Source organism: Pelodiscus sinensis, chromosome 1, assembly GCF_052426305.1.
Source record: "Pelodiscus sinensis isolate ZL-2025 chromosome 1, ASM5242630v1, whole genome shotgun sequence".
In the NCBI taxonomy this organism is placed as follows: domain Eukaryota; kingdom Metazoa; phylum Chordata; order Testudines; family Trionychidae; genus Pelodiscus; species Pelodiscus sinensis.
The window spans coordinates 314,585,326-314,613,061 of NC_143052.1; the positions used below are offsets into that span (position 1 = coordinate 314,585,326).

Sequence of the window (27,736 nt, forward strand, 5' to 3'; positions counted from 1 at the left end):
TCAAAGCATGTTGTGAGTTGTACAAAACATCTGCAAAGCACTGTAAGAAATCTGATTCAAAGACTTTCTAATTGCCAGATAGTATTAAGTGAATCAGCCACATACTCTAAATCTGCCATCTGTTGTTCCACAGAAAGCACAGCTGGAATCCAGGAAACAGTACTTCAGAAAAGAAGTGCCCATATGACAATATTATACCACTCATCTAGCTTTCCATCAGCATGTTTGTCACAAGGCAGAGAAATACATGTCTGTCGTCTAACTTACTGTGAGAGGTACAGCAGCTGCTAAATGCAGGTCAGTTTTTGTCTCTGAGGTCATCCTTCCTTCTTGGCTTGTTGGAGTCTTTATTTTTTCTATTAGGACCTTTAGGACTTGAGGGGCGAGCAAGGGATCTGTCCCCAGAGATCTCCACAGCTCAGTGGTGTCACTGCAATTTAACATAAGTTATATGTGACCCCCTGGAGACTTTTGTGGCTCTGACTATATGCATCATATTCAAGTAAAGAACACATTTTCTCCTTGACTATGATCAGGGCTCACCAACCGCGCTGTCCGGCGAACTGTGCATGCACAGATCGTTCTGCGCATGCACAGGTCGCCCGAACCCGGCTCTTCCAGGTTACAATCTACACGCCATGGGTGAGTAGATTGTATTATTTGTCAAGCCCTGCCTATGATGAGCAAGTTCAGAGTGCTGTCCTCCTTATATGGTCCTCATGTTTTACATATTGAGTTTCTAGTTACAGAACTAAGTTAAGTTACATTTCAGGTTACATTTCTACAGTGCATGACTATTTTGGGATCCTGGAGGTATCCCGAAATAGCTACCCCACATTTACACAAGCAGCCCGTTATTTTGAAATATTTTTCAAAATAATGGGCACACTATTTTGCCATCCCAAGAAACTTTGTTGCATGAGGGATAAGGGATGGCTTGAAATAGCACATTATTTCGACATTTGGTGCTGTGTAGAAGCACCACATTACAAAATAGGCTATGCAAAATATGATACGCAATTTGCGGAGTGCAAATTGTGCATCTTATTTCAAGTTTAGGGTGCTGTATAGACACAACCCTAGTCTTACTGCACCATAACCATTAATGCTAGACTTCAGAAGGAAAGGACACAGAGCTCTAATCACAGTTCCTGTTTTCCTACTTCTCAGTAGATATGGAATCATGAGCATATGATGCCCAAAGATCTGGGGCCTGGGAGACAAGTTGAAGAAAGAAAAATGATCTTCCTACTAACTGGATGTACAACTACGAGAACAAATATTTGTGGCTAGCCCATGACCTCTTCACAAATGGCATTCCCTGGCCTCTATTTGCCAGAATGGGCATGTTCTGTTCACTCCCTATGGGGCACCTGGCATTGGCCACTGTCTGAAGACAGGATCCTGGGCTAGATGGACATTTGGTCTGACCCACTACAGCCGTTCTTATGTTCTTAGATTCCAGCACTGATGACTGATAATTCAGCTAGGGATGTTTGAATGAAATGATAGATATGCTTACCGCCCTGTCTTTAAGTACCAAGAATGACAACTCCATTCCAGCAGCCATACCCTTGCTGATACCAAAAGCCTGGTACCCTATCCTGGCTAATCAGCCAGGAATTTGGATTTGAAGCTTTCATGCTACCAGAAAACGAACAGTCACTGGCAATTTCCAGGGTGATGTTAGTTCAGGGGTCTGGAGAGGCAAAAATCCACTCCAGTGATGCCAGTAAAGGGAAGTCTTTAGGATGCCAAAGCAACTATTAATTAATGGAAACAGAATGACACTTAATTTCTCCCTGCACCCACCTTGACATGGTCTTGGACCTTTCTGCAGAAAGACCCAAGCTATTAACCTTTAGGAATGATCTCAAACTGTCTGTGGCTTAAATGAAGCCTTACATCTTCCAGTGAAGCCGTGGGATCCATGGTTACCAAAATGAACACTATAAGGAGCAGTATATACCTGTCCATCGGCAGATGTTTGATGAGGAGGCTGAAGATCACTGCCTCTAGGTGATGGTGAGCAAGAATGGACACTGACTCCACCAGGAACTGCCTCAAGCTACCCTGCTTGATGGTAGGCATATAAATATATATTCTACTCAGGATATCTGACACCTGGACAGAATAAAACCAGAAAAAATGTCCCTTTTCCATTCTCTCCATTCATTCTGCAGAACCAAAACGTTTATTTAGTCGTTTAGCAATTTGCTGTTCTTGTAGAAAATCCTCCCTTCAAAAAACAAGTATTTAGACATGGCTGCATAGATTTAACCCACAAACATTATGCATATCTCTGCCCATACCTGGCTGCAACACCGGGTTAAGACATGCTGAGGCCCGAAGCTATGTCAAGTTAAAGAGGCCTCATTGCATTTCCAAAAAAAACATGTATTATTCTAACAGAAAGGAAAATGAAAATAGAAATAATAAAGTTATCTATCTATCTATCTATCTATCTATCTGTACATAGGCAAAGAGGCAAGTAAAAACTAGCAATTTTGGGGTATTTTTAGAGACCCCTCATTATCTGAGGCCCTAAGATGTAGTTCACTTAGCTTGTCTCTTGGGGCCGGATATTCTCTTTTTGCATTTTACTCGGAGTCTAATTTTTCCAAGCCTTTCATGGCTGGAAACTGTGACAACAAGATAGACAAATAATCAAGCATCTTCCTTTTCACTTGGGGTACGGTTACACTAGCTCGTTAGTTCGAGCTAGGTAGGGTAATGAGGGCAAGCAGAGTTGCAAATGAAGCCCAGGATTTAAATATCCCAGGCTTCATTTGCATGTTCCCGGGTGCTGCCATTTTAAAATCCCCCTTAATCCGAACACCGTGCCCGCGGCTACATGCGGCACGGAGTAGGTAGTTCTAATTAAAGATCCTAATTCCATGAGGAGTAACGGTAGTTCGAATTAGGATCTTTAATTTGAACTACCTAGTCCATGCCGCATGTAGCCGCGGGCACAGAGTTCGGACTAAGGGGGATTTAAAAATGGTGGTGCCAGGGAACATGCAAATGAAGCCCGGGATATTTAAATCTCGGGCTTCATTTGCAACTCCGCTTGCCCTCATTACCCTACCTAGCTCGAACTAACGAGCTAGTGCAGATGTACCGTTAGATTATCTCTGTCTTCTGCTGTTGATTCCCCCATTGCCTGACTCAGGATAGGAACACAGATGGAATTAACTTCCAATCCCAGGGGGAGAAACAGCAAGACTTGTGTTCACTGCAAATGATGGCAAAGACCTGAAAGCCTGCAGGTTAGCCAGAAAAACCTCTCCAGCTTCTATTTTACCTCATCCAGCATGGCACCTCCACACTCCTTCAGGATGATCTTCATCCACAGACCGGCTGCTGTGGCACAGGAGGGACTAGCAGACAGCATACCATCCAGTATGGCCTCAATAAAATCTGTGGCTTGGTCAGAGGGAAAGTACTTACTAACCACCTGTGGACAGATCAAAACCAGGAAAGATTGCAATGATAGTCGGCTCCAGTACTTTTAAGAAAGGAGGCCTAAGAGCTGTATAGGAAAATATGTATTCATCAGCAAATTGCTAATTGGGCTCATATCTGGCAAGGCAGTTGCAATTAAAATTTTCTCTGTAATCTTTCTAGCTACCACATCTCTATTCTACACTAATAATATCAGGTTAGATCTTAGGTTGTACAGTTAGCACAACATTGTATGGGACAAACAGGATGTAAATTTCCAGTTTATATTCTATGATGTACATGACATCTTTTCACAAAATATAAAAATATGCAAAGAGATGCATGCACACAAATATAGGTTCAGGTAAACACACAAGGTGCCAAGACTGGTTTCTCAGCTTGATGTCCCGCTCACATATTTCCCCCCTGGATGGATGGATGGCTGGATGGATGGATGGATGGATGGATGTGCGCACGCACATGCATGGGCATGTTCATGCAACTGTCTGGAATCTGTTTTTTACATGGCATTCATAGCATATACCTATGAAAAGCATGTTACTGATTACACATGAATGCCTCACTCCCATAGCTCGCTCCAAGTGTGGAAAGACATCACGAAAGCATAAAACAATCATGGAAACATAGAATACTAGGACTGGAAGGGACCTTGAGAGGTCATCGAGTCCAATCCCCTGCCCTCATGGCAGGACCAAATACTGTCTAGACCATCCCTGATAGACATTTATTTAACCTACTCTTAAATATCTCCAGAGACGGAGATTCCACAACCTCCCTGGGCAATTTATTCCAGTGTTTGACTACCCTGACAATTAGGAACTTTTTCCTAATGTCCAATCTAAATCTCCCTTGCTGCAGTTTAAGCCCATTGCTTCTTGTTCTATCCCCATAGGCCAAGATGAACAAGTTTTCTCCCTCCTCCTTATGGCACCCTTTTAGATATCTGAAAACTGCTATCATGTTCCCCCTCGAGCTTCTCTTTTCTAAACTAAACAAACCTAATTCCTTCAGCCTTCCCTCATAGGTCATGTTCTCTAGACCTTTCATCATTCTCGTTGCTCTTCTCTGGACCCTCTCCAATTTCTCCACATCTTTCTTGAAATGCGGTGCTCAGAACTGAACACAATACTCCAATTGAGGCCTAACCAGCGCAGAGTAGAGCGGAAGAATGACTTCTCATGTCTTGCTCACAACACCCCTGTTAATGCATCCCAGAATCATGTTTGCTTTCTTTGCAACGGCATCACACTGCTGACTCATATTCAACTTGTGGTCCACTATAACCCCTAGATCCCTTTCTGCCGTACTCCTTCCCAGACAGTCGCTTCCCATTCTGTATGTATGAATCTGATTGTTCCTTCCTAAGTGGAGAACTTGGCATTTGTCTTAAACTTCATCATATTTACCTCAGACCATTTCTCCAAGTCATTTTGAATTATGACCCTATCCTGCAGATTAGTCGCAACCCCTCCCAGCTTGGTATCATCTGCAAACTTAATAAGCGTACTTTCTATACCAATATCTAAATTGTTGATGAAGATATTGAACAAAGCCGGTCCCAAAACAGACCCCTGTGGAACCCCACTTGTTTGCCTTTCCAGCAGGATTGTGACCCATTAATAACTACTCTCTGAGTATGGTTATCCAGCCAGTTATGCACCCACCTTATAGTAGCCCCATCTAAGTTGTAAATACCTAGTTTATTGATAAGAATATCATGCGAGACTGTATCAAATGCCTTACTAAAGTCTAGGTATACTATATCCACCACTTCTCCCTTATCCACAAGACTCGTTATCCTATCAAAGAAAACTATCAGATTGGTTTGACATGATTTGTTCTTTACAAATCCAGGCTGGCTGTTCCCTAGCACCTTGCCACTTTCCAAGTGTTTACAGACGATTTCCTTAATTACTTGCTCCATTATCTTCCCAGGCACAGAAGTTAAACTAACTGGTCTGTAGTTTCCTGGGTTGTTCTTATTTCCCTTTTTATAGATGGGCACTATATTTGCCCTTTTCCAGTCCTCTGGACAAGGGAAAATTAATGGTGCACAGCCACTAGAACAGTCACTTAGGGTACGTCTAGACTACAGGCTTCTGTCGACAAAGAGCGTCTAGACTACATTGAGTTCTGTCGACAAAGCAAGCTGCTTTGTCGACATGGCAGTGTAGTCTAGACGCAACCCTACAGGCAATAACACCATCTGTCGACAGAACTCTGTCGACAGAAGGTGTTATGCCTCGTAAAATGAGGTTTACCAGCGTCAAGAAAACTGCTGAGTTCTGTCGACGTTATGTTGACAGAACTCAGCGGCAGTGTGGACGCAGGTATAGTTTTGTCGACAAAAGTCCACTTTTGTCGACAAAACCCTGTAGTCTAGACACACCCCTAGTGTCTGTTACCTTAGCCATTTTGCAAGATGCTTGAAACAGAGCCTCAGGGTCTGGAGTTGTTAGTGCCTCACGGAGACATCTCAGCTCCTCCTCTGCTGACCCCAGGTTTCTGCACTGACCTAGGATAGAGAAAAGGAGAAAAAGTATGGCAACATTTAATAAAACTGAACCTCTGATCCATAGATAATCATACAGGCGGATCTATGGGGGTATGTTATTACCAGCTGTGTGTGAAATTTTGGCCCCACTAAAGCCAATGACGAAATTCTTGTTGACTTTAATGGAGTTAGAATTTTACCATCAGGCTATGTGTGGACTATATCCCTTTTTCGGAAAAGGGATGTAAATTAGACGTATCGCAATTGCTAATGAAGTGGGGATTTAAATCTCCCCCACTTCATTAGCATAAAAATGGCTGCAGCTTTTTTCGGCACGGAGCTTTGCTGGAGAAAAGCGCCAGTCTAGATGCTGATCTTGTGGAAAATTAAGCCTTTCCCGAAAGATCCCTTATCCCTCCGAAAAAGGGATGTAGTCTAGACGTAGCCCCTATGTCTGAAAGTTAACAGTAATGGCATATGATTCATTGTGATTCATACAGGATTAAACAGGCACTGTATTCTGTGTGGAGCATCTTTCTCTGTATATCTGGTTTCAGTAGCCACTCTGCTCTCAGTATTTAAATCTAATCTCATAGTCAAGCACAACTCATGTAGATTGTTCTGAGGTTCTGATTTGGAGGAGAATCCCTCTACTGAACTCTCATTGTAAAAGAGATGGGGCTGACCAAAAGCTTAGGTAGGAAACCCAGGCTCTTCGCTCACTTCTAAATCATGAACTGTCTCTTTAAGGGAAAGCTGTCCTGCTCTGTCATCTCCCTCTCCCCACCCCACTCTGCAGAGGGGGGGACATATGGGCATATGGCAGGGGAGAGAGTGTGTGTGAGACAATGTGTGTGTGTGTGTGTGTGTGAGAGAGAGAGAGAGAGAGAGAGAGAGAGAGGGACATGCTGGCTGCCAGAGAAATCTTAGAAACAGTGCACTGCCTCTTTAGATAGGCACTCCGTTACTCACCATACTTCAGACTGGAGCAGCACTATTGTATGTGTCCCTCTCCCCAAACTCTGCTCTGCAGAGATGATGACAGGGGCAAAGGGGTCACCCTGACTTCTGCACGCCTCCCTGCTCACCTCCCCTCCACACACCACTAGCAGCAGATAGGATGGAGCAAGGTCGGAGAGGGGCAGCTGAACACATGCTGCTGGCATGCTTGCTAATCAGCTGAGCGCTCCAGACAGAAATTCTGGGGAGAAGGGCAGATCTGGCCTGTGTGCTATATTTTGCCCACCCTCTAATATTTGCAGATTATTTATTATTTGTGCAGTTCTCTTCCAGCAATGTACTTACAAGGCCCCAATCATTCTGTTATATAAGTGTCGCTAACAAGACAGAAAGAATTACAGATGGAAAAAAGGGTCATTACAACAATGAAAGAAAGTGAAGAGTTACTTACACCTGCTCATGGTCTCCTCACCTTGTATATTGAGAATACAGTTGATACAGTCAACCACCCACTGACGCGATGAGGTAATTGAAGCACAGGTATATGGTGCTAATAGCCCAATCAGATATCCAAAGTGATCAAAAGTTTCCTGAGGCTAATTAAAAAAGAATGAAGAATGAAAGTTCTCCGGCTATACTGGACATTATTTGCCTTCCTTATTGTGAACTCCATTACTGTACCTGGGTACGGCACATTGGAAAACATAATCCTTGTTGTACATGCAAATTGATGGGGTCTAAATTAGCTGTAGCACTCAAGAAAAATCTCAGAGTCATTGTGGATAGTCCTCTAAAAACATCTGTTCAACACGCAGCTGCAGTTAAAAATGCTAATGGTATGTTAGGAACCACTAGGAAAAGGGATGAATAATAAATATGATAAATAATAATAAATTAGCAATAGGGATATATTACCGACCACCTGACCAGGACAGCGATACTGACATTGAAATGCTGAGGGAGATTAGAGAGGCTACCAAAATAAAGAACTCTATAATAATGGGGGACTTTAATTACCCCCATATTGACTGGATACATGTCACCTCAGGAAGAGAAGCGGAGATAAAATTTCTCAATGGCTTAAATGACTGCTTCTTGGAGCAGCTGGTGCAGGAACCCACAAGGGGAGAGGCAATTCTCGATTTAGTCCTGAGTGGAGTGCAGGATCAGGTCCAGGATATAACCGTTACCGGACCGCTTGGGAATAGTGACCATAATATAATAACATTCAACATTCCTGTGGTGGGAAGAACACCTCAGCAGTCCAGCACCCTGGCATTTAATTTCAAAAAGGGGAATTACACCAAAAATGAGGAGGTTAGTTAAACAGAAATTAAAAGGCACAGTGACTAGAGCAAAGTCCCTGAAAGCTACATGGAAACTTTTTAAAGACACCATAACAGGGGCCCAACTTAAATGTATACCCCAAATTAAAAAACATAGCAAGAGACCTAAAAAAGAGTCACCGTGGCTTAACCACCATGTAAAAGAAGCAGTGAGGGACAAAAAGGTATCTTTTCAGAAGTGGAAGTCCAATCCTAGTGAGATAAATAGAAAGGAACATAAACACTGTCAAATCAAGTGTAAAAATGTAATAAGAAAAGCAAAAAAAGATTTTGAGGAACAGCTAGCCAAAAACTCAAAAAGAAATAACAAAATGTTTTTTTAAGTACATTAGAAGCAGGAAGCCTGCTAAAAAACCTGAGGGTCCCTTAGATGATTGAGCTATAAAAGGAGCAATCAAGGACTATAAAGCCATTGCTGAGAAACTAAATGATTTCTTTGCTTCAGTCTTCACGGCTGAGGACGTTGGGGAGATTCCTGAATCTGCACCGTCCTTTGTGGGTGATGAATCTGAGGAACTGTCCCGGATTGAAGTGTCATTAGAGGAGGTTTTGGAACAAATAGAAAAACTTAATGTTAACAAATCTCCGGGACCGGATGGCATTCATCCAAGGGTTCTAAAAGAACTCAAATGGGAAATTGGTGAGCTATTATCTGTAGTTTGTAACCTATCCTTTAAATCGGCTTCCGTACCTAATGACTGGAAGGTAGCTAACGTGACACCAATATTTAAAAAGGGCTCTAGAGGCGATCCTGACAATTACAGACCGGTAAGTCTAACTTCAGTATCGGGCAAATTAGTAGAAACAATAGTAAAGAATAAAATTGTGAAGCATGTAGAAGAGCATAATTTATTGGACAAAAGTCAACATGGTTTCTGTAAAAGGAAATCCTGTCTTACTAATCTGTTAGAGTTCTTTGAAGGGGTTAACAAACATGCAGACAAGGGGGATCCAGTAGTTATAGTATACTTGGATTTTCAGAAAGCCTTTGACAAGGTCCCTCACCAAAGGCTCTTGTGTAAATTACATGGCCATGGGATAAGAGGGAAGGTCCTTTCTTGGATTGAGAACTGGTTAAAAGACAGGAAACAAAGGGTAGGAATAAATGGTAAATTTTCAGATTGGAGAGGGGTAACTAGTGGTGTACCCCAAGGGTCAGTCCTGGGACCAATCCTTTTCAACTTATTCATAAATTATCTGGAGAAAGGGGTAAGCAGTGAGGTGGTAAAGTTTGCAGATGATACAAAACTGTTTAGGATAGTCAAGACAGAAGCAGACTGTGAGGGACTCCAAAAAGATCTCACCAAACTGAGTGATTGGGCAACAAAATGGCAAATGAAATTTAATGTGGATAAATGTAAAGTAATGCACATCGGGAAAAATAACCCCAACTATACGTACAGTATGATGGGGGCTAATTTGGCTACGACAAATCAGGAAAGGGATCTTGGAGTTATCGTGGACAGTTCTCTGAAAACTTCCACGCAGTGTGCAGCGGCGGTCAAAAAGGCAAATAGGATGCTGGGAATTATTAAGAAAGGGATAGAAAATAAGACCCAGAATATCTTATTACCCCTGTATAAAACTATGGTACGCCCACATCTTGAATACTGTGTACAGATGTGGTCTCTTCACCTCAAAAAAGATATTTTGGCCTTTGAAAGGGTTCAGAAAAGGGCAACTAAAATGATTAGGGGTTTGGAACGGGTCCCATATGAGGAGAGGTTAAAGCGACTGGGACTTTTCAGTTTAGAAAAGAGGAGACTGAGGGGGGATATGATAGAGGTCTATAAAATCAAGAGTGGTGTGGAGAGGGCTGATAAAGAAAAGTTATTTATTAGTTCCCATAATAGAAGAACTAGAGGACACCAAATGAAATTAATGGGTAGCAGGTTTAAAACTAATAAAAGAAAGTTCTTCTTCACACAGCGTGTAGTCAACCTGTGGAACTCCTTGCCAGATCAGGCTGTGAAGGCTAGGACTATAATAGAGTTTAAAGAGAAGCTAGATAATTTCATGGAGGCTAGGTGCATGAAAGGCTATTAGCCAAGGGATAAAATGGTGTCCTTGGCCTCTGTTTGTCAGAGGCTGGAGAGGGATGGCAGGAGACAAATCGCTTGATCATTGTCTTCGGTCCAGCCTCTCTGGGGCACCTGGTGCTGGCCACTGTCGGTAGACAGGATACTGGGTTAGATGGACCTTTGGTCTGACCCAGTACGGCCGTTTTTATGTTTTTATGTTCTTATGTTCTTATGTTCTTATCATGCCACTGTTTCAAATCCATGGTACACCCACACCTTGAATACTGCAAGCAATTGTAGTCCTACAACTTAAATAAAGTTAGGTTTTAATTGGAAAAAGTTCAGAGAAAAGCAACAAAAATGATATGGGATATGGGACAACTCATACAAGGAGAAGTTAAAAGGACTGGGACCATTCATCTTAGAAAAGAGATGCTTACAGGGGGGTATGATAGAGCCATATAAGATGATCAGAGATGCATGATATGGGTGTCCCTATATCTCTGACTGCCTGGGGCTGGGACTGGACAACAGGGGAGAGATCACTCAACAATTGCCTTGTTCTGTTTGTTCCCTCTGATGCATATAACACCCACCACTGTCAGAAGACAGGATACATGAACCATTTGTCTGGGGGATCCAGAATGGCCATTCATGTTTTATGTTCTTATCTGATTAAATAGAAATAGAAATTCAACTTTAACAGCCTGAGAGTATAAGAATGCATCTATGACACTGACACAGCCAACCTATGTGTGACCCACAATAACTTAACAAGCGGCACTGCAATTGTATCAAGACAAGTCACTTATATGTTATTTCAAAGGGTGTGTCTAGACTACTGAGTTTTGTCGACAAAAGTGGACTTTTGTCGACACAACTATACCTGCATCTACACTACCGCTGAGTTCTGTCGACATAACGTCGACAGAACTCAGCAGTTTTGTCGACGCTGGTAAACCTCATTTTACGAGGCATAACACCTTCTGTCGACAGATTTCTGTCGACAGAAGGTGTTATTGCATGTAGGGTTGTGTCTAGACTACAGGGTTTTGTTGACAAAGCAGCTTGCTTTGTCAACAGAACTGAATGTGTCCAGACCCTCTTTGTCGACAGAAGTTTTGTCGACAGATACTGTCGACAAAACTTCTGTCGACAAAACCCTGTAGTCTAGACGAACCGAAAGAAAAGTCCTAGACTAGCGATCACCAACATCATGCATTTTGGTAATAGATATGAAAGGTAGATGTTATGTATTATTGTCTGTATTTATATCTTGCTAGAAGTTTAACATAACCAAATTAGCTTGTAGATTCCAATTCCTTTTCATGTCTTAATTGCCTTAATGATATGTAACTGTCTTCAGTTAACCTTAAGATCAAAGATATAAGACAGTACAAGAAAATATTTTTTACATTGCCTTCAGCTTAACTATCTGTGTTGTAATGGAAGACCACGATCGGCTAATTACCTTATGTGAATGACTATCACCCATTTACCAGTGTATGCATAGGAAATAGAAAATTAACTTCAAAACAAAGCACGACAGGAGATCTGCATGACCTATTCTTTCTCAGGGAGAGATCCTGCTTCGACAATTTCTGTGAGGAGGCTTGCCAACCGGCTAGAATAACTATAAAAGACAAGTTATGGGACTGATCTTCTCTCTCCAGTCTGCTTAAACTTTGAACAGGGGACGTGTAAGCCATAGGACATAGATCTTCCAAATAATTATTTGGAATAGTCTGGGAAATGCATGGAAAAACTAACAGCCTTTGCATCTAAACTGATTCTGGATGTTGACCGGTTAGCATGATTCCAGAGAGACTTTTACAAGCCAGCCGTTTATTCCACCATGGTTGTGATCCTGAACTATGAAAAGTGAAAGTCATTTTAACAAATATCTATCACTTAACCATTTGTAACTCTCTTCTTTTTCCTTTTAACAACAAATCTGATATTCGGTTATTAAGGATTGGCTGATATTTAGGGAAGACCTGTGATTCATATTAACCTAAGGATAAGTGTCTAGTCCTTTGTGATTGGTGATTATATTAGACTTAGTTGTCTAGATGGGAACCAAGGTCTGGAATGCCTAAAGGGTACTATTGTTTGGTATTTTGTTAACCAGAGTAGAAGCTCTTTTCTTACTGGTTTGGTGAATCTAATTATAAAATCACTCGTCTGGGGAACTGCCTGCCCTGTTTCTTATAGTCTGGCCTGAGTGCTGTCACAGCACTCTTATGGAAACCTTTCTCTTATGGAAGCAGAGGGATCTTAGTCACTTTGAGGCCCCAGCTGCAGGCCTAGTAGAATTTCTCATGCATTCATGTTGAATGTCAGATTTGATTTAAGTGGGGAAGTCAGCTCAAGGAAGAGTAGAACTATACTCACTGTGCTATTAACTATCTCCTGATAGGCAGTTAGCAGCCAGACACTGGCCTGCAAGGCCCTTCCTCTCTCCCACTCCTTCTCTGAACTGAGCCAGGTCTCTAGTAGCTGTTGGCAAAGCAGGAGAATGGACAAAGTTAGTACCAGAAAATCCCTCCCAAACGTTTCTTTTAAATAGGTTTGATTGTCACTAAAATCCCTCTCCAAAGCATTTAACTTCCATATAGCAAAAGATTTATATGTCTCCAAAAAGAGACCCTTGTATATACAAGTCCCAGGGACCAGATTCACCTCTGGTGTACATAACTCCATCAAAGCCAAAGGAGTTACATGAGAGATGAGTCTGGCTCTGTGTATGTGAGGGCTTCTGTAGACTGTCTGATGGCAGCTGTCTAGCACATTGCATGCAGTTTGGGGTCCGGTGCTGTGTTCTCTTTCCTGGACAGCTTCTCCCATGCTGAGTGGCAAATGACAGAGAGGAGCAGAGAAGTCTCCCCAGCCCAGCTCCTTTTATAACTTTATTTTCATACCAACGTTGCACCTAAGTCCCCTCCCCTCAGCTCTTCAAACTATTCTGTTTATGTCTGAAGAGCAGGAAGTCTTTGGTGAATGAGTTTCCATACACAGAGCTTAACTCAATACTAATTCATTCCTTTTACAAGAGGTGATCAGTTCTCACTGGTCCTCTTGAATTTGGTTACTGCACTGATGATTTTCTTTCCTGTCCATGTAGTGTTAACTATACTGGAAAAACTAGATCTCAGTCCACCACTGGCATAAAATGGAACAGCTCCCATGGATTTCAATGGGACACATTCCCACTTACTTCAGGAAAAAATTGATGCTTTCTCCCTAAAATTCACCCGCTGCGGAAAATTCCTCCACAACAGAAGCTTGAGCATCATCCCTGCTATAACACAAGAAACAATTATCACCCTGGTCCTATGGGCTACTCACATGAAACATTTCCTGGAACCAGTCTGGGGTTGGTTCTTCCTCAAGCAGGATCTTCATTAGCTCACTAAGGGCTTCTAAGGAGCACTCATACATCAACTGAAACCAGAAGAGAAGGAGTGAGGCTCAACACCAGATAATTTCTGCAGGAGGTGGAGGTGAAGTTAGCCATGACTTTGCAGGGAGGCCATGTGTGGCTGCTATCACCCAGTGCTTGCTGGGCAGAGATCTCAGTGGAGTCTGCCAGAGGGGAATTGGTGTCATATACCTCTATGTGCAGAGTATCCTCTAGTTTCTTGCCTTCCTCTTTCATCTTCTCCAAGGGAGGAAGGGGAAATACACTTTTAAAACACAGATCAAGGATCTCACGGTTTTCCTCCAGGGTCAGAGATGGTTTGAGTTTGCTGTCAGAAGACAGAAAGAGAAGTCACGTGTTAGATTCAATACCATAGCCAAGTAAAACATGGGTTAAATGAATAAAGATTATCCCAATCTAGAACCCCAAATGCAAACAGCCCTTCACTTTGCAGCTGTGCACCTCTTTGTACCTCTGTTAATTATTTGCTCATCTAGAAGTAAAGCTAAAACTTCAATTCCCTTTTTAGAGGAATCCACCAGCTTCCTTCCCCCTGCCAGCTAGCCAGACACCTCCATCCCCACCTGAACTCTTCTCCGTAGTATGGCATGCCCCACAACCTCCACTCTTGTGCCTTTCAAGCACAAATCTCCAAACAGACATGACGCATTCAAACCCTCAAAACAAAAACACCATGTGAGCATCAGCCTGCTCCCAACCCGACACTCATGAATTAACAAATGAGAAGACATCACAGTGCCAAGAAATATGGCATAGAATATCCTACCACAGCTGTCCAATCGCAAACATTGCCTCGTAACGAACTGGAGACACCAGGGAATCCAATGGTTCCTTTTTAATGAAGTCCTGAAATGCATGAACAGAGACATAAAAATAGGAAGTGGGTTTGAAAGGCAGAGAAGCCTCCCCCTCACCTTCTGAAACAGGGCTTTATGCCAGACCTGTAAGAAACAGACACTGTTTCAGTGGCTCTCTGCCTCAGAAATGGACCGTAGAGACATCTGCTATACACAGGTCAGCAAGCTGTATCCTGGCAACTCATCAGACACTATCCATTCCTTCCAGTTACAGCCCACAATATGCCAGCATCCCGGCCAAGCACAGTGGACCCAGCATTCTGGGTGCCAGGCAGGTAAATCATGACACTGAAGTAGTATAGCTACAGCCAATGGAAAGAATAACATCTACCCGGACAATCAGTCTCATTACATAATAACAAAATCCCTTGTCGCTCAGGCTTCAAAGTTCCTAATCACTCACCATCATGTAATCAAGGAGCTCCAGTTTGTAAGAGAATTCAAATGCCTGGGAGTCTCCAGTCTTCAAAACTGCACAGCTAATCTCTGTTGCATTCTGGATGAGGGTTGATTTCAGGTCCATGTCCTACATTTCCAGGAAAAACAAGAGGATGTGGGTGAGAAACTGAGAGAATCAGATTCCAGAAGAGTAGAAATTAGATCTAGTCTCAGGAGAAGTGTCTGCAGACCCCAGAAGACAGAGAACCCCAGCTCTACACCCATCTCAGAAAAAGAAAAGGCCCAGGTTGATCAAGTAAACCCAGGTCCATTTACACAGAGTAGTCATGACTCCTGCTTGATGTGGGAGGGAAAACAAATTTTATGCAATTTAAACAAGAAACTTGTGCATAGTAAATGCACAAGATACGAGGGCAGATTATTTAGAATTTAACTTGTTCGCAACATTGATCCCCAACACCTGAAAAACAAAATGTAAAACCGCTACTAGCAATTTCTATTGTGCCACATTATGCACATTCTACAAATATCCTGGTTAATGAATATGAAGTAGAGAGATATCACTATTACTGACTCTTCCAAATAAGCAGGAAATGTGCCCAGTCTGGGTGTGTTGCAGTGGACAATAGCAGGGGCCATAGTTCTTAATATTTGTATTTGTGAACTACTGGAAAATGTCAACTTGGTTCATTTGTGATCAACTTTTTTTGACAATGAGAGTCTCAGTTAGGCTAAGTCTAGACTGCAAAGTCTGAAAAAGATACGCAAAGTATGAATCTTTCTCTGCTTTTCTTTCAAAAAAGGCTTTTTCGAAATTTGGAAAAACCTGCTCTTTCAAGCCATCCCTTCCTTCCTCATAAATCAAGGTTTACAGGGATGGTGAAAGAACGCATCCACTTTTCCAAAAAGTGGATGCGGTATTGCTTTTCTGGGATACCTCTGGGATCCCAGAAAAGTACTGCAGCCTAGACATAGCCTTAGACAGAGTAGAATGGAATGGCAAAGTGATGTGGAGAGATTAGAACTATGCACTGAGACCAGAATCAGGGCTGGCAAGTGGACAGCCATATATCTAAGGAGCAGAAATAATGAGCAGGCAGACAAATAGGAAGACAGATATGGGGAAAGGGAAGTAGATAGTCCAAGAAACAGTGATAGCAAATAAACTAAATACAAGCACTATTCCAAAAAGTCCCTTAACCCTCGTGGAACAAGGTTTACAGGGATGTTGGGATAGTGAGCCCGTTGGATTTCAAAATAACGGGCGCACTCAAAAGATGCGGAATAGCTATTTCGGGATACTTCTGATACCCTGAAATAGGTTCACAGTGTAAACATAGCCTTAGAGTGTTATACTGCACAGCCTGAGTGTGACTGCATCTGAAATACTATGTAACTGTGACCTAGAGAATTTCAGAAGAACACAGAAAAACTAGAGAAAATACAAACAACAGCAACAAATAAGATATTTGTTACAGCTCACACTCCATCCACGAAGGTTTTAGATTTGATGCACATGACAAACGGTTGTTCAAAGGAGATTTTTAGAAAAATAAGCCCTCTCTTAGTAAACTCAGGTCCAGTGGAGGCACTGATCTAACTTCAGAGTAATATCCCCAACACTTATGCAAAAACTCTTACTTGGCAACCGGTTCTATAATGGTGTAGGATGTTCTCTGTGATGTCTGCCTCCACCCGAGACAGAAGTTGCTCTTTTGGAGCATGCATAGCCACTTTGCTGTATGTCAGCATCAGCGTGCTGCGGGTCTTGGCTCTTTTCCCATGATGGTAGTCCTGGACAATTGGAAATGTCACAAGAGACAATTACTTCTGATTCATTTTGCCTTGAAATTCTGATCTGTTGCTGACTGAGGAATTGCTTTTGGCAGCGATAATAGCTTGTACTTGAAAAATGTATTTAAGCCAAACCATAACTGCGTGAGGCACAGAGGTATTGGTGTCTCAAACATACTGATTGGATAATTCTGACACAGAGAGCCCAAAGTTTTGACCCTACCCCAGTGAAATAAATGGGAGATTTGTCATTGACACTGATAGGCACAGAATTAGGTGCTAAATGATATGCCTAAATCTGCACAGTGAGTAAACAGCAAATCTGGCAATGGTGGCCAAGAGACCTAATATGCTGTTTTATCCTCTGGATAAATGGTTCTCAACCAAAGGTACGCAGAAGTTTTCGAGGAGGACAGATCAGATCATTTCGATATTTGCCTAGTTTTAGAGCAGGCTACCTAAAAAGCATTAGCAAAGTTACAAACTAAAATTTCATACACACAATGACCTTTTTTGTAGTTTTATGCCTGATTTTCTAAGAAAGAAGGTTTAAAATGAGGTGAAACTTGGGGCACACTAGACAACTCAGATTTCTAAAATGGGTATATTAGTGTGGAAAGTTTTAGAACCGCTGCTCTAGAGCACAGGGTCCATAACAGTTGTCCAGAGAGCAGGTTGGTTAGTCACATGTTACTTGCAACACCTCCTCCTTTACAGCTACTAACCTGGATTTAAAAAACAGCTACAAATACATTCAACACTTTTCCATATAATTAACTGGTATAGTTCCTACACACTGTGCATAGGAGAGGCATTCAAGCCATGAAACATCAGATGCTAAAAATCAGTTGAGAGAGCCACGGATCCAGACTGTGCTCCTCTCTGCTTAAATGTAAGCATCACACAGAGCACATCCATTGGGGGACAGGGTTAGCTGACCAATGAGACTCTACCGGGGGCAGGAGATACTGTCTCTAGTTTAGAGGGAGAGGAAGTTTGAGAGAACCCCCTGGCTCCTTTACCTTCAGGTGACCAATAAACCCAGAAATCGTAAGTTTATCCATTGCTGCCCCAAACTCCTGCAGTGTGTTCAAGATGAGGTCCAAGTGGCTCTCGGCAGAGAATGAAAGGATGGAAATGACTCCCTGTTACTCAAGAAAAATATTGGTTAGTGAATCTGACCAGGTGCCCAATAGACCCCACAAGTCAATTCCTTTCACCCAAAGTAGTGTAAAGTGCCAATTAGGCCTGAGACCTATGGGAGGGGGGAGCAAAGGGTGAGTGAAATAGCAACAAAGAGGACATGAAGCAAAATGGCATCTGTCCCAGGACAACTGAGAGCTGAGTTGCCCAGGGGACATTCAGGGGGTACATGATAAGGTAGGGAGAGGGACAGGGTCCTTACCAGTCTATCAGGGGCTTCCATGTAATCTGTTGTCTTCAGAAACTTCTGAATCTGTGATTTAATATGGACCGGGTCCTGACAAACTGCCAAGCAAATTCCTAGTGCCTTATACAGGAAACACTGAAAGAAAGAGGCCAGCATTGAGATATCAAGAACACCACATGCTTGTCAGTATAGAACCAACCCAGCAACACACACTGACACAGGAAAAAACAACCGAGCCAAGACCAAGCACCCCTGCTGCAGACACATCCCATCATCTTCCGCCACCCAGTTAGGGAACAATTCAGTACCAATAGCTGCTCCAAGCAAATGCCAGCAGGGGAAGAGCAGGGAACAAGCAAACACAAATTTTATACACAAAAAAACCAATGAAGCAGAGAGAAGTCTCATGCAGCCCTCCAACAAGAATTCCAAGAGCAATTAACTAGAAACTAAACCTTAACAGAGAACAAACCTTCTCTTTGGAGGGGCTGGCATAGCCGGCCATCTGCTGGCTCAACTCAGAGCTTAGCTGGCTGCTCCAGGCATTGTCATTTATCTGCTCCAGAGATGTTCTGAGGAACTGTGTGTAAAACAAGAGCTGGTTTATTGAAAGAATTTTTGGTTGGGGCTTGAGAGTTTTTTCCCTTCCTTGTTCTCTGTTGTAACCATTCCAATATTCAGGTGTCATAGAAAGATTATTTCCCTATTGAGAACTATGAGCATTGACAACCCAGACTTCCTCTGCCGGTTGTTCTTTAACCTTTGCCTTATGATTCTGCTCAGTCCCCAAACTCAGATGCACAGCAAATTGGAGAATGAGATCTGACCATTGATTTTATAGCAGACAGAGGATAGGTCTAGTGAACTTTGATCAATGGGCCATCATTAACAAAGAGCCAAGCACCTTCTCTGAAGTGCTACAGACTCTTCATAACACTTTCTGCGGGTATGCAGGGTTGTGAGGTATCTCACTACCACCTGCCCTTGGCATGAGGAAGCATTCTCTATGCCTGCCAGGTGTCAGCTCCTGACTCTGCCAGACACAGGAAATGCAAGCACACCCTTCTCACCCGGACCCAGCTTTGCTGTCCTGCAGATAAGCAATAGGCATGCTTCAATCATCACACCCTCTACATATTCCCAGAAGGTCCAGCCCCTGTTCCACTGGACACTCCCAGAATTCACAGGTTTACTACTTACCACCTTACTATTTTCACCTCAGCATCACTGATCCATTTAACACACCGCTCTTAGGTGCATATACAGTGAAAATAAGTAGAGTTTCATTCACAAAGAATGGAAATTTGAGAAGCAGCAAGCAGAATTAATGTAAACAAAGATTACGTAAAAGTAAAATCACCACACACTTCCTAAAGGTTAAACTTAGATAACCAAACATTCCTCTGTCTCACAAAGGATAGCTCTCCCAGCTTGAAGCACCCAGATCAAATGTCATCCTCCTAAGTCAAGCAAGTTGGCAGCTTATTCCCTAGATGAAGGATAACTGGTACAGGATACCTCTGGACCTCCCAAAATAGTTTCAAGCATCTCACTAGTAAACAGGTATCCCCTATTGTTTGGTTTTCTTGGATAGAGTCGCCTCTGGAGACTTTGCAATCACTTAATTAGAATTTTCTCAGTCAATTAACATCCATTGTGAATAATTACTCAGTCTACATACAGCCAGACAAAGTTGCTTTTCACCTTCTGGTGACCAGCCTCAACTCATAGACCTCAAAAGCATAAATTTTCAGTATACATCCAGAAGTAGTATTCCCTCTAAGGCTACGTCTAGACTGCAAGCCTCTTTCGAAAGAGAACATCTAGACTGCAACCACTTATTTCAAAAAAGCGAGCCGTTTTTTTGAAAGAGAGCACCCAGGCAATCTGGATGCTCTCTTTCGAAAAAGCTCCATTTGCATTCAATAAAGCCTTTTTTCGAAAAAGCCCCATTTGCATTCAATAACACCTCTTTTCAAAAAAAGGCTTTATTCCTTTTAAAATGAGGTTTTCCGCGGTCGAAAAAATGGCTGCATTCTTTCAATTTAATTTCAAAAGAATGCAGTGGCAGTCTATATGCAGAGGAAGTTTTTCAAAAAAAAGGCCACTTTTTTCGAAAAAACCCGGTAGTCTAGACACACCCTGAGATTTCCGATCCATGAACGGAATGAGTTTTGTCTTGTGCGCTGCTGTGGCACCTACCAGTTATTAACATACATATATATACTGTATATATATATGCAGTCTTTTTCTTTCTTCAGACTGCCATCATATTCTCTCAAATCATAACTTTTTAAAAAGTGTGCAGAAAAGAAATGTCTGTTCTTTTTAAAGTTTGCAAAACATTATGGTGATACTTAAAATAGTGTGCATTCTAACCTACTTGAAAAAGCACATTTGTACAATTTAAAAAAAACCTCTTAAAACCCCCAAAGCAGTTGAAATTTTAAAAATTCAGGTTTTTTCAAAGAGCTGTAGTTGTGAAGACTCTTTAAAATGTGAAGCAAGTGCAACTAAGAGACATGGTGATAGCTGCACGTATTTTCAGAAAATCATAAAAAATAGCTCTGCTACACATGAATTGCCTTATTTGGGTCCATCATGAATTAAGTTGGATGCCCAATGATGATATTTAAATGTATTCATTGGTTATTGTGTTGCTCATACAAAGCATGTAATATAGTGAGGACATCAGTCAGTCTATTCTGAAAGGCACTTCACTTTGGTCTTAGGAGTGAGTGGCAGCTGGTTACCGTAATTTATGTCTTCAATTTGACCTGTAAAGCCATCAAACCAGAAAGAAGGAACAGAGCCTGAGGGACTCTTGATCCCTACCAAGAGAAGCCAATCCCTCAGGGCCCAACAGAACTGACGAAACTGGGTTTCTGTGCCCAAAGTATCCAGTACAAGCCAATTCAGGAGCCAAGCTTGAGTAGCTCAGCAGAGCCCATACGTCGCAACATGAGGAAATTAAACCCAAGATGCTTGCCAGATCCCACTGCAGTATCCAAACTCCACTGAAGGGATAGCAGAGGACTGAGGTATTTGTGATGTTACTTGTTTGTGATGAAGGTGATTGGTCCTGCCTCAGCTTATTACTGGAAAGTTAGGAGAAAGCCACCCAAACAGCCGCTGCTGGCAGCCAAAGCCACCCAAACAGCCGCTGCTGGCAGCCACCACTGGCCACGCGGCTCGAGCCCCGGCCGTCCAAGCAGCTACCCCTGGCCACCTGGCCCCACCAACGGGGCCATGGTGGCCTGTCCACTCCAGCTGGAACTGGAGCAGCGAAAGCCTCACCATGCCCTGGCTCCAGCCGGAGCAAACAGGGGCAGGGCAGCCTGCTTGCCATCATGCAGCCCTGCTAAACTGCCTCTGTCACCACTCACCTTCCGATCCAGCAGGACAGTGAGAGGAGAGTGCTGCTGCGTGGCTCTGCAGGCGAGGTGTGTGGGCTTAAAATTTGTTGTGCGTGGCCATGCAGACACGCAGCTTGTAAGGCCTGTCCAGAAGGCCTTATATATTATCCATCCAGACATTTTGCAATGATTATGATGATCAGTGTGGCCAGCAGAGGCTTTACATGATACTCTTTGATGAACTGAAATGTAGAGATCAGCTCTAGAGGATCCTGGCAATTCTATGCACCCCGCTACCTCTGTCAGTTTCCAAAGTCATACCCTCAACTCCCATTGAAGTCAGCAGGAGATCCAAATTTTGAACAGCAGCCAGGTTATACTGGAAACCTCACAAGAGAGCCTTCATGGAGACATATATAGGTCCCTGCTGACCTACCGTCCATCCAGTTCCTTCATGCCAGCCTACTCTGACAGTGGGGAGGGGTGGGATTTGGAAAGGACATGACCACACATCTCGAACAGCAGTTACAAAAAGGTAGGTAACTGGTTTGTTTCTTTTTCGAGGGCTTGCTCATGTCTATTCTGATAGATGACACCCAAGCAGTTCCCATGGAGGAGGGAGCCAGAATTAATTGAAACATCACATCATCCCTTACCTGTTGGGTGATGGTGTGGTGTGACATGACGGTGCAAATAGAGGAACACGTTGCTGCCCTGCAAATATCCTCAATGGGAATCTGTAGGAGGAACGCTGCCAAAGATGCCTGTGCTCTGGTGGAGTGAGCTGATGGCGCTGGAATTTTGGCAAAGTAATAACAGGAAATATCCACAATGAAATATACTGGGATGAGATGAGAAGTCCCTTCATTCCTTCAGCCATGACAATAAAGAGCTGTGGTGATTTACAAAATGGCTTTGTGCATTCAGCGTAGAAGGCTAGGGTAGGGTCTGTCTGACACATGGTTGGCATGATGTTTTGGGAAGAAAACCAAGAGGAAAATGTCCTGGTTTAGATGGAAGAGGGAGACAACCTTGGGTAGGAACACCAGATGCGGACAGAGCTGCACTTTGTCCTTACAAATGACAGTGTATGGAAACTCATAGGTAAAGGCCCGGAGCTCTGAGACCTAACTAGCCAAGGTTATAGCCACCACAAAGACCACCTTCCAAGAGAGGCAAGCTAGAGGGCAGATTGCTAGGAGCTCAGACAGCAGTCCCATAAGTCTAGAGAGGACCAGGTTAAGGTCCCACTGTGAAATGGGGATGTCTGACCTGGGGATACAGCCTCTCCAAACCCTTAAGGAAACATCCCAGCATAGCATTGCTGAACAGAGATCTTTCCCCAGCCCCAGGATGGAAGGCAAATAACCACTACGTGGACGTTAATGGATGACAGTGTCAGTCCCTGGCACTGGTTAAGGTATAAAAAGTAGTCAAGCACAAGGGAGATGGAGGTTTCTTGTAGGGGGATGTACTTTTCGAGGGACCAAACTGAAAATCACATCCAGATTGTTAGGTATGTTGCCCAAGGGGAGGGTTGCCTCCTGCCCAACAGAACCTTTCTAATGGAGTCTGAGCACTGTAGCTCGAGCTGGTTTAACCATGGAGTTTCTGCACCATGAAATGGAGGTGCCCCGGGTGAGGGTGCTGTAACTGGTGATGGTCCTCGGTGATGAAATCAGGATATGGAGCAGAAGGATTATCGGTCTGTCTACAAATTGGTTCACCAGGCTGCTGAGCCTATGCTGCTGCAGCTACACTGCTGCTATGAGAATGAGTTCCGCCTTGTCCTGCCAGATCTTGAGGAGAACCTTGTGTACTAGAGGAAAGAGCAGAGACATGTACACCAGGTGACTGGACCACGATATCTTGATTGCATCTGCTACCGATCCACAACTGTGGGTCTGGAAGGAACAGAACTGGATGCACTTATTGTTGCTCCTTGTGGCAACCAGGCCCATTTAGGGATAACACCAACTTTGGAAGACAGAAAGGACAATATCTGTCCTGAGGAACCATTCACGGGTGTTGACTGAGCAGCTGAAATGGTCTTGTAGGTTGTTTTGCATCCCTGACGGTAAGTGGCGAACAGGTAGATGTGGTGATCTACACCGAAGTCCCACAGGTGAAGGGGTTCCAGGCATAGAAGAGAGAAGCAAGCACCGCCTTGTTGGTTTATGCAGGGCATCACTGTGGTGTTGTCTGTCAGTAATGAGACACACCTGCCCTGCAGTTGGGGAAGGAAGGCGAGGTGAACTGCCCTGAGCCCTCTGACACCAATGTGCAGCAGTAGTTCTGATTGTGACCACAGGCCCTTAGTTCTGAGCTGCCCAGGTATGTCCCCGCAGCCTGTATCCAATGCGTCCAGGACCAGAGAAAGAGAGTTGGGATTGGCAAAGGGCACTCCCTCACAGACCCCTGAGGTTGAAGCCACCAGTTGAGATATTCTAGATTAGAACTAAGGTGAGAAGGGTGACCAAATTATGCAACAAATCCTTGTTGGGCTTGTACACTAACCAGGCCTTTAAAAGGCAAAGCCACAGCGTGGCATGCTATAGGACAAATTTGCAGGCCTCCATGTGCCCAAGAAGCCTCATGTAGCTCCTTTCTGCAGTGGTGGTGAACCACTGGAGGCTGCCAATGAGGTCTATGATGGTGTGAAACTGGGATTTGGGCAGGAAGACTCTTGCCCACGTGGAGTCTAGAACTCTGTCTCTTGTGTCGGGAGGGACCAGTGTGGACTTAGGTACATTCAGAATGAGACCTAGGTCACTAGAAGTGGCTTACATCAACACCCCAGGATCGAGAGCCTGTTTCTAAACTTGGCCATTGATGAGTCAGTCACCCAAGTACGGGAAGATCTGTACCCAATTTTTGTTCAGGAAGGCTGCCACTGCACTCCTATGCACTTTGTGAATAGAGGTGGGGTCATAGAGAGACTGAATGGGAGCAGAATGAATTGGTAATGCAGGGCTGTTGAGTACAAATCTCAGGAATTTGCTGTGTGCAGAGATGATTGAAATATGGAAGTACGTATCCTTCAAATCGAGGGTGGCATTCCAGTCCCCCGGGTCTAGGTAGGGGATAATGGTGGCCAGAGAGGCCATATGAAACTTGAACCTTCTTATGAATGTGTTGATGTTTCGAAGGTCCAGAATGGACCTGAGCCCACTGTTGCCCTTGGGGATAAGGAAATATCAGGAGTAGAAACTCCTGTCCCTGAACTCCTGAGGAACCCCCTCTATCGCCGCCAGTGTAAGGAGCCATTGCACCTCCTCGACAAAGAGTTACTTGTTAAAGAGTCCCTGAAGAGGCATGTGACAGGTGGGTGGGAGGGTAGGCGGGTAACGAACTAGACAGAATATCCCACTTCTACTGTGCTCAGCATCCAGAAATCTGTGGTGATCTGATCCGGTGCCAGCTCCAGAACTGGAGGTAGAAGTGCAGACTCTATAAGCAGGAGTTTCAAGTGCCAGTCTCTTTCTTCCTTTGTTCTGGGCATAAAGCCTTTGCAAATGATGCACTTATTTAGCAGATGGCCTCCACCTAAGCACGTGAAGCAAGCAGCATGCAAGTCCTCTCTGGACCTAGTCTAGCCTCAGGAGTCACAGTGCTTAAATCCCTAGGGTTGCTACATGCCCCATGAATGGGGAGAATGGAAAACAAAAAGAGGAAACCCCCCCCAAGGAAATTTACTATTGACTACTAAAAATGCTAATTATTACACTGAAATGACAATTAAGTCAGAACAACGTACAATAACTACAGCAAGAGATGCCTTGCAAAACATGAAATCAAATTCTCCAAAGACCATCACTGGCGGTAGGAAGGACCTGGACGGCTGATCAGCTCAGGAGGGATCAACATACATTGCTCACCCTGAAAGCGCCACTCCAGAAGTTTCCAAATCTGATCCAACAGTACTGCTAGTAAAAAAGCTACGTCTATATTGGCATGATTTTCCGGAAATGCTTTTAACAGAAAAGTTTTCCGTTAAAAGCATTTTCGGAAAAGAGCTTCTAGATTGGCACGGACGCTTTTCCGCAAAAGCACTTTTTGTGGAAAAGTGTCTGTGGCAAATCTAGACGTGCTTTTCCGCAAAAAAGCCCCAATCGCCATTTTCGCGATCGGGGCTTTTTTGCGGAAAACAAATCTCTGCTGTCTACACTGGCCCTTTTGAGCAAAAGGTTTTCGGAAAAAGACATTTGCCCGAACGGGAGCAGCACAGTATTTCGGCAAAAGACCTGACAATCTTACATGAGATCGTCAGTGCTTTTGCGGCAATTCAAGCGGCCAGTGTAGACAGCTGGCAAGTTTTTCCCCAAAAGCAGATGATTTTGCGGAAAAACCTGCCAGTCTAGACACAGCCCTAGTGATTGTGTGCATGGAACATGCACACACGTATTGGAATGGACAGGAGCAAGCACTTGAAGAAGAATGGAAAATTCTGGTGAGTAATCCAGAATTTCCCCAGACCTTCTCAGGCTTATCTGTCACTAAGTTCTTTCATTTCGTTTTCAGCACTTGCCACAAAAATGTTCCTTGTCTCGATTTACACGAGACTGTAAAGAGCTCTAACTAGAAAAAGATACATGAGAAAGTCACCAAACCTTGTCTTGTCTTTGCTGCTTTTTAGGTTTTCACATCATAGATTTTCTTTTGAATGTAAAAAGTAAGAAAGACTCCTTTACGAGTACCCCAGTGATGCACTACCATCATTAGCATGCTGGTTTTCAGGTTAAGTTCTGTGTCATTCCCAGTGGTACTATGAAGCTATTTATAATTAGAGCAGTCTGAAAAATGGTAAGTCTGTTTCGCAAAACAGGTGGAATTTTTTGTTTGTTTGTTTTCTTGATTTTCAATGCCACAAACAAAAAGTGAAAAACTAAAACCATTTTTCAGTTCTTTGTTTTCTCCTTTTCTTACCCCTCATCACCATCCCTTTTTTCCCTCTTCCATTTTCTGATTGAAAAGAGGATAAAAAAAGAAATAAACAGGAAAACTACTGAAACCCCCTTTCCCCCATCCGTTTAAAAAAAACCTAAATATTTTCTGTTTGGGTTGGGGTTGTTTTGTTTTTGGTCGAAAGATAATACAAAATAAAAAGTTTCCATGAAAATGTTTTTGAAAAAAACCCCCATATTTCATCAAACAAACATTGCAAATAAAATGATTTGTCCCACTCTGCTAATAATGAATAATTTATAATTAATTCTTTCCCAGCTGATACATTTGGGTGCGGGGATGTATGCTAATACATCTGAAAGTCATCCTGTACCTGAAGCAGCATGTGCTCCCACTGTTCGTGGTTCAGAGAATTCTCTGTGTTTCCTATAAAGCAGGAGGCAAAACAACAGTGTAATTTACAACAGCAAGAATAGCTGTCCCCAATATACCCTCTGCAGTCAATCTTCTTAAAACTACCTGAGCTTTCAATGATAAAAGGGACCGATGCCAATGTAACATACCTGGGATTTCAATGATAAAAAGGACCGATGCCAAAGGTCTCTACTGGGCTAAGAACAAGTATCATTTTTATTCAGAGTCAGTCAACCCACGAGGAGCGAGATGCTGGACACTCCATAGGATACTTTGGGGTTGCCACCCCAGCTCCTACTTTGGGAGAGCCCATGGTGGCCACCTCAGTTGTCTTATGGATGGGTCCAAGAGAGACCCAGCAGCCTGCTCTGCCCTGCCCCACCCTGCCACACTGCCCTCTCCCAGCCTGCTGTGTGCATTGTATCTGTGGCAGTAGGAAGCAAGGTGCCCCGGCTCCAAGGCAATGCGCTTCCCATGGCCACGGCGATGCTGGGAGAGGGCTGTGGGGCAAGGCGCAGAAAAGCGGGCTGCCGAGCCATTGTCACTTCTGTTGCTTTGGTGATTGCGAAGGCAGGAGCCCATCCTACTGCCATCCTGCACCAGGACCCCCCAGTAATCCCTCAGCTCAGAAGAGGGGGCTTCAGCAGCAGGAAGGGATAGGGTAGGGCAAAACAGGGGCAGAGTTTGGAGAAAAGGTGAAGCAGAGGCAAGGTAGGGCCTGGGGCTGGTGGGCTGCCCTAAGCCTCGCCCCTGGGGAGTGCCCCAAGCGCCCTACAACCCCTGACAGCCCTGCTCCTAATTACTTTTGACTTCAATGGGAGCTGAGGGCACTGGACGTCTCATCAAACTATTTAGCACTAGGGACATTAAATATCGTTTAATCGACTAATTGA

At 43.6% G+C, this 27,736-nt stretch overlaps 1 protein-coding gene across 1 annotated transcript; it reads right to left on the minus strand.

The window, feature by feature from the left end:
- On the minus strand, positions 1–6,341 carry LOC149525862 (maestro heat-like repeat-containing protein family member 2B). The gene is made up of 4 exons (XM_089777919.1): positions 5,871–6,341; positions 3,305–3,457; positions 1,970–2,124; positions 1–40 (listed from the first exon to the last, which is right to left on the minus strand). Exons 1-4 carry the CDS (start codon positions 5,877–5,879, stop codon positions 1–3), a joined length of 357 nt encoding a protein of 118 aa, XP_089634045.1. The 5' UTR covers positions 5,880–6,341.
- Positions 6,342–27,736: the final 21,395 nt, after the last annotated feature.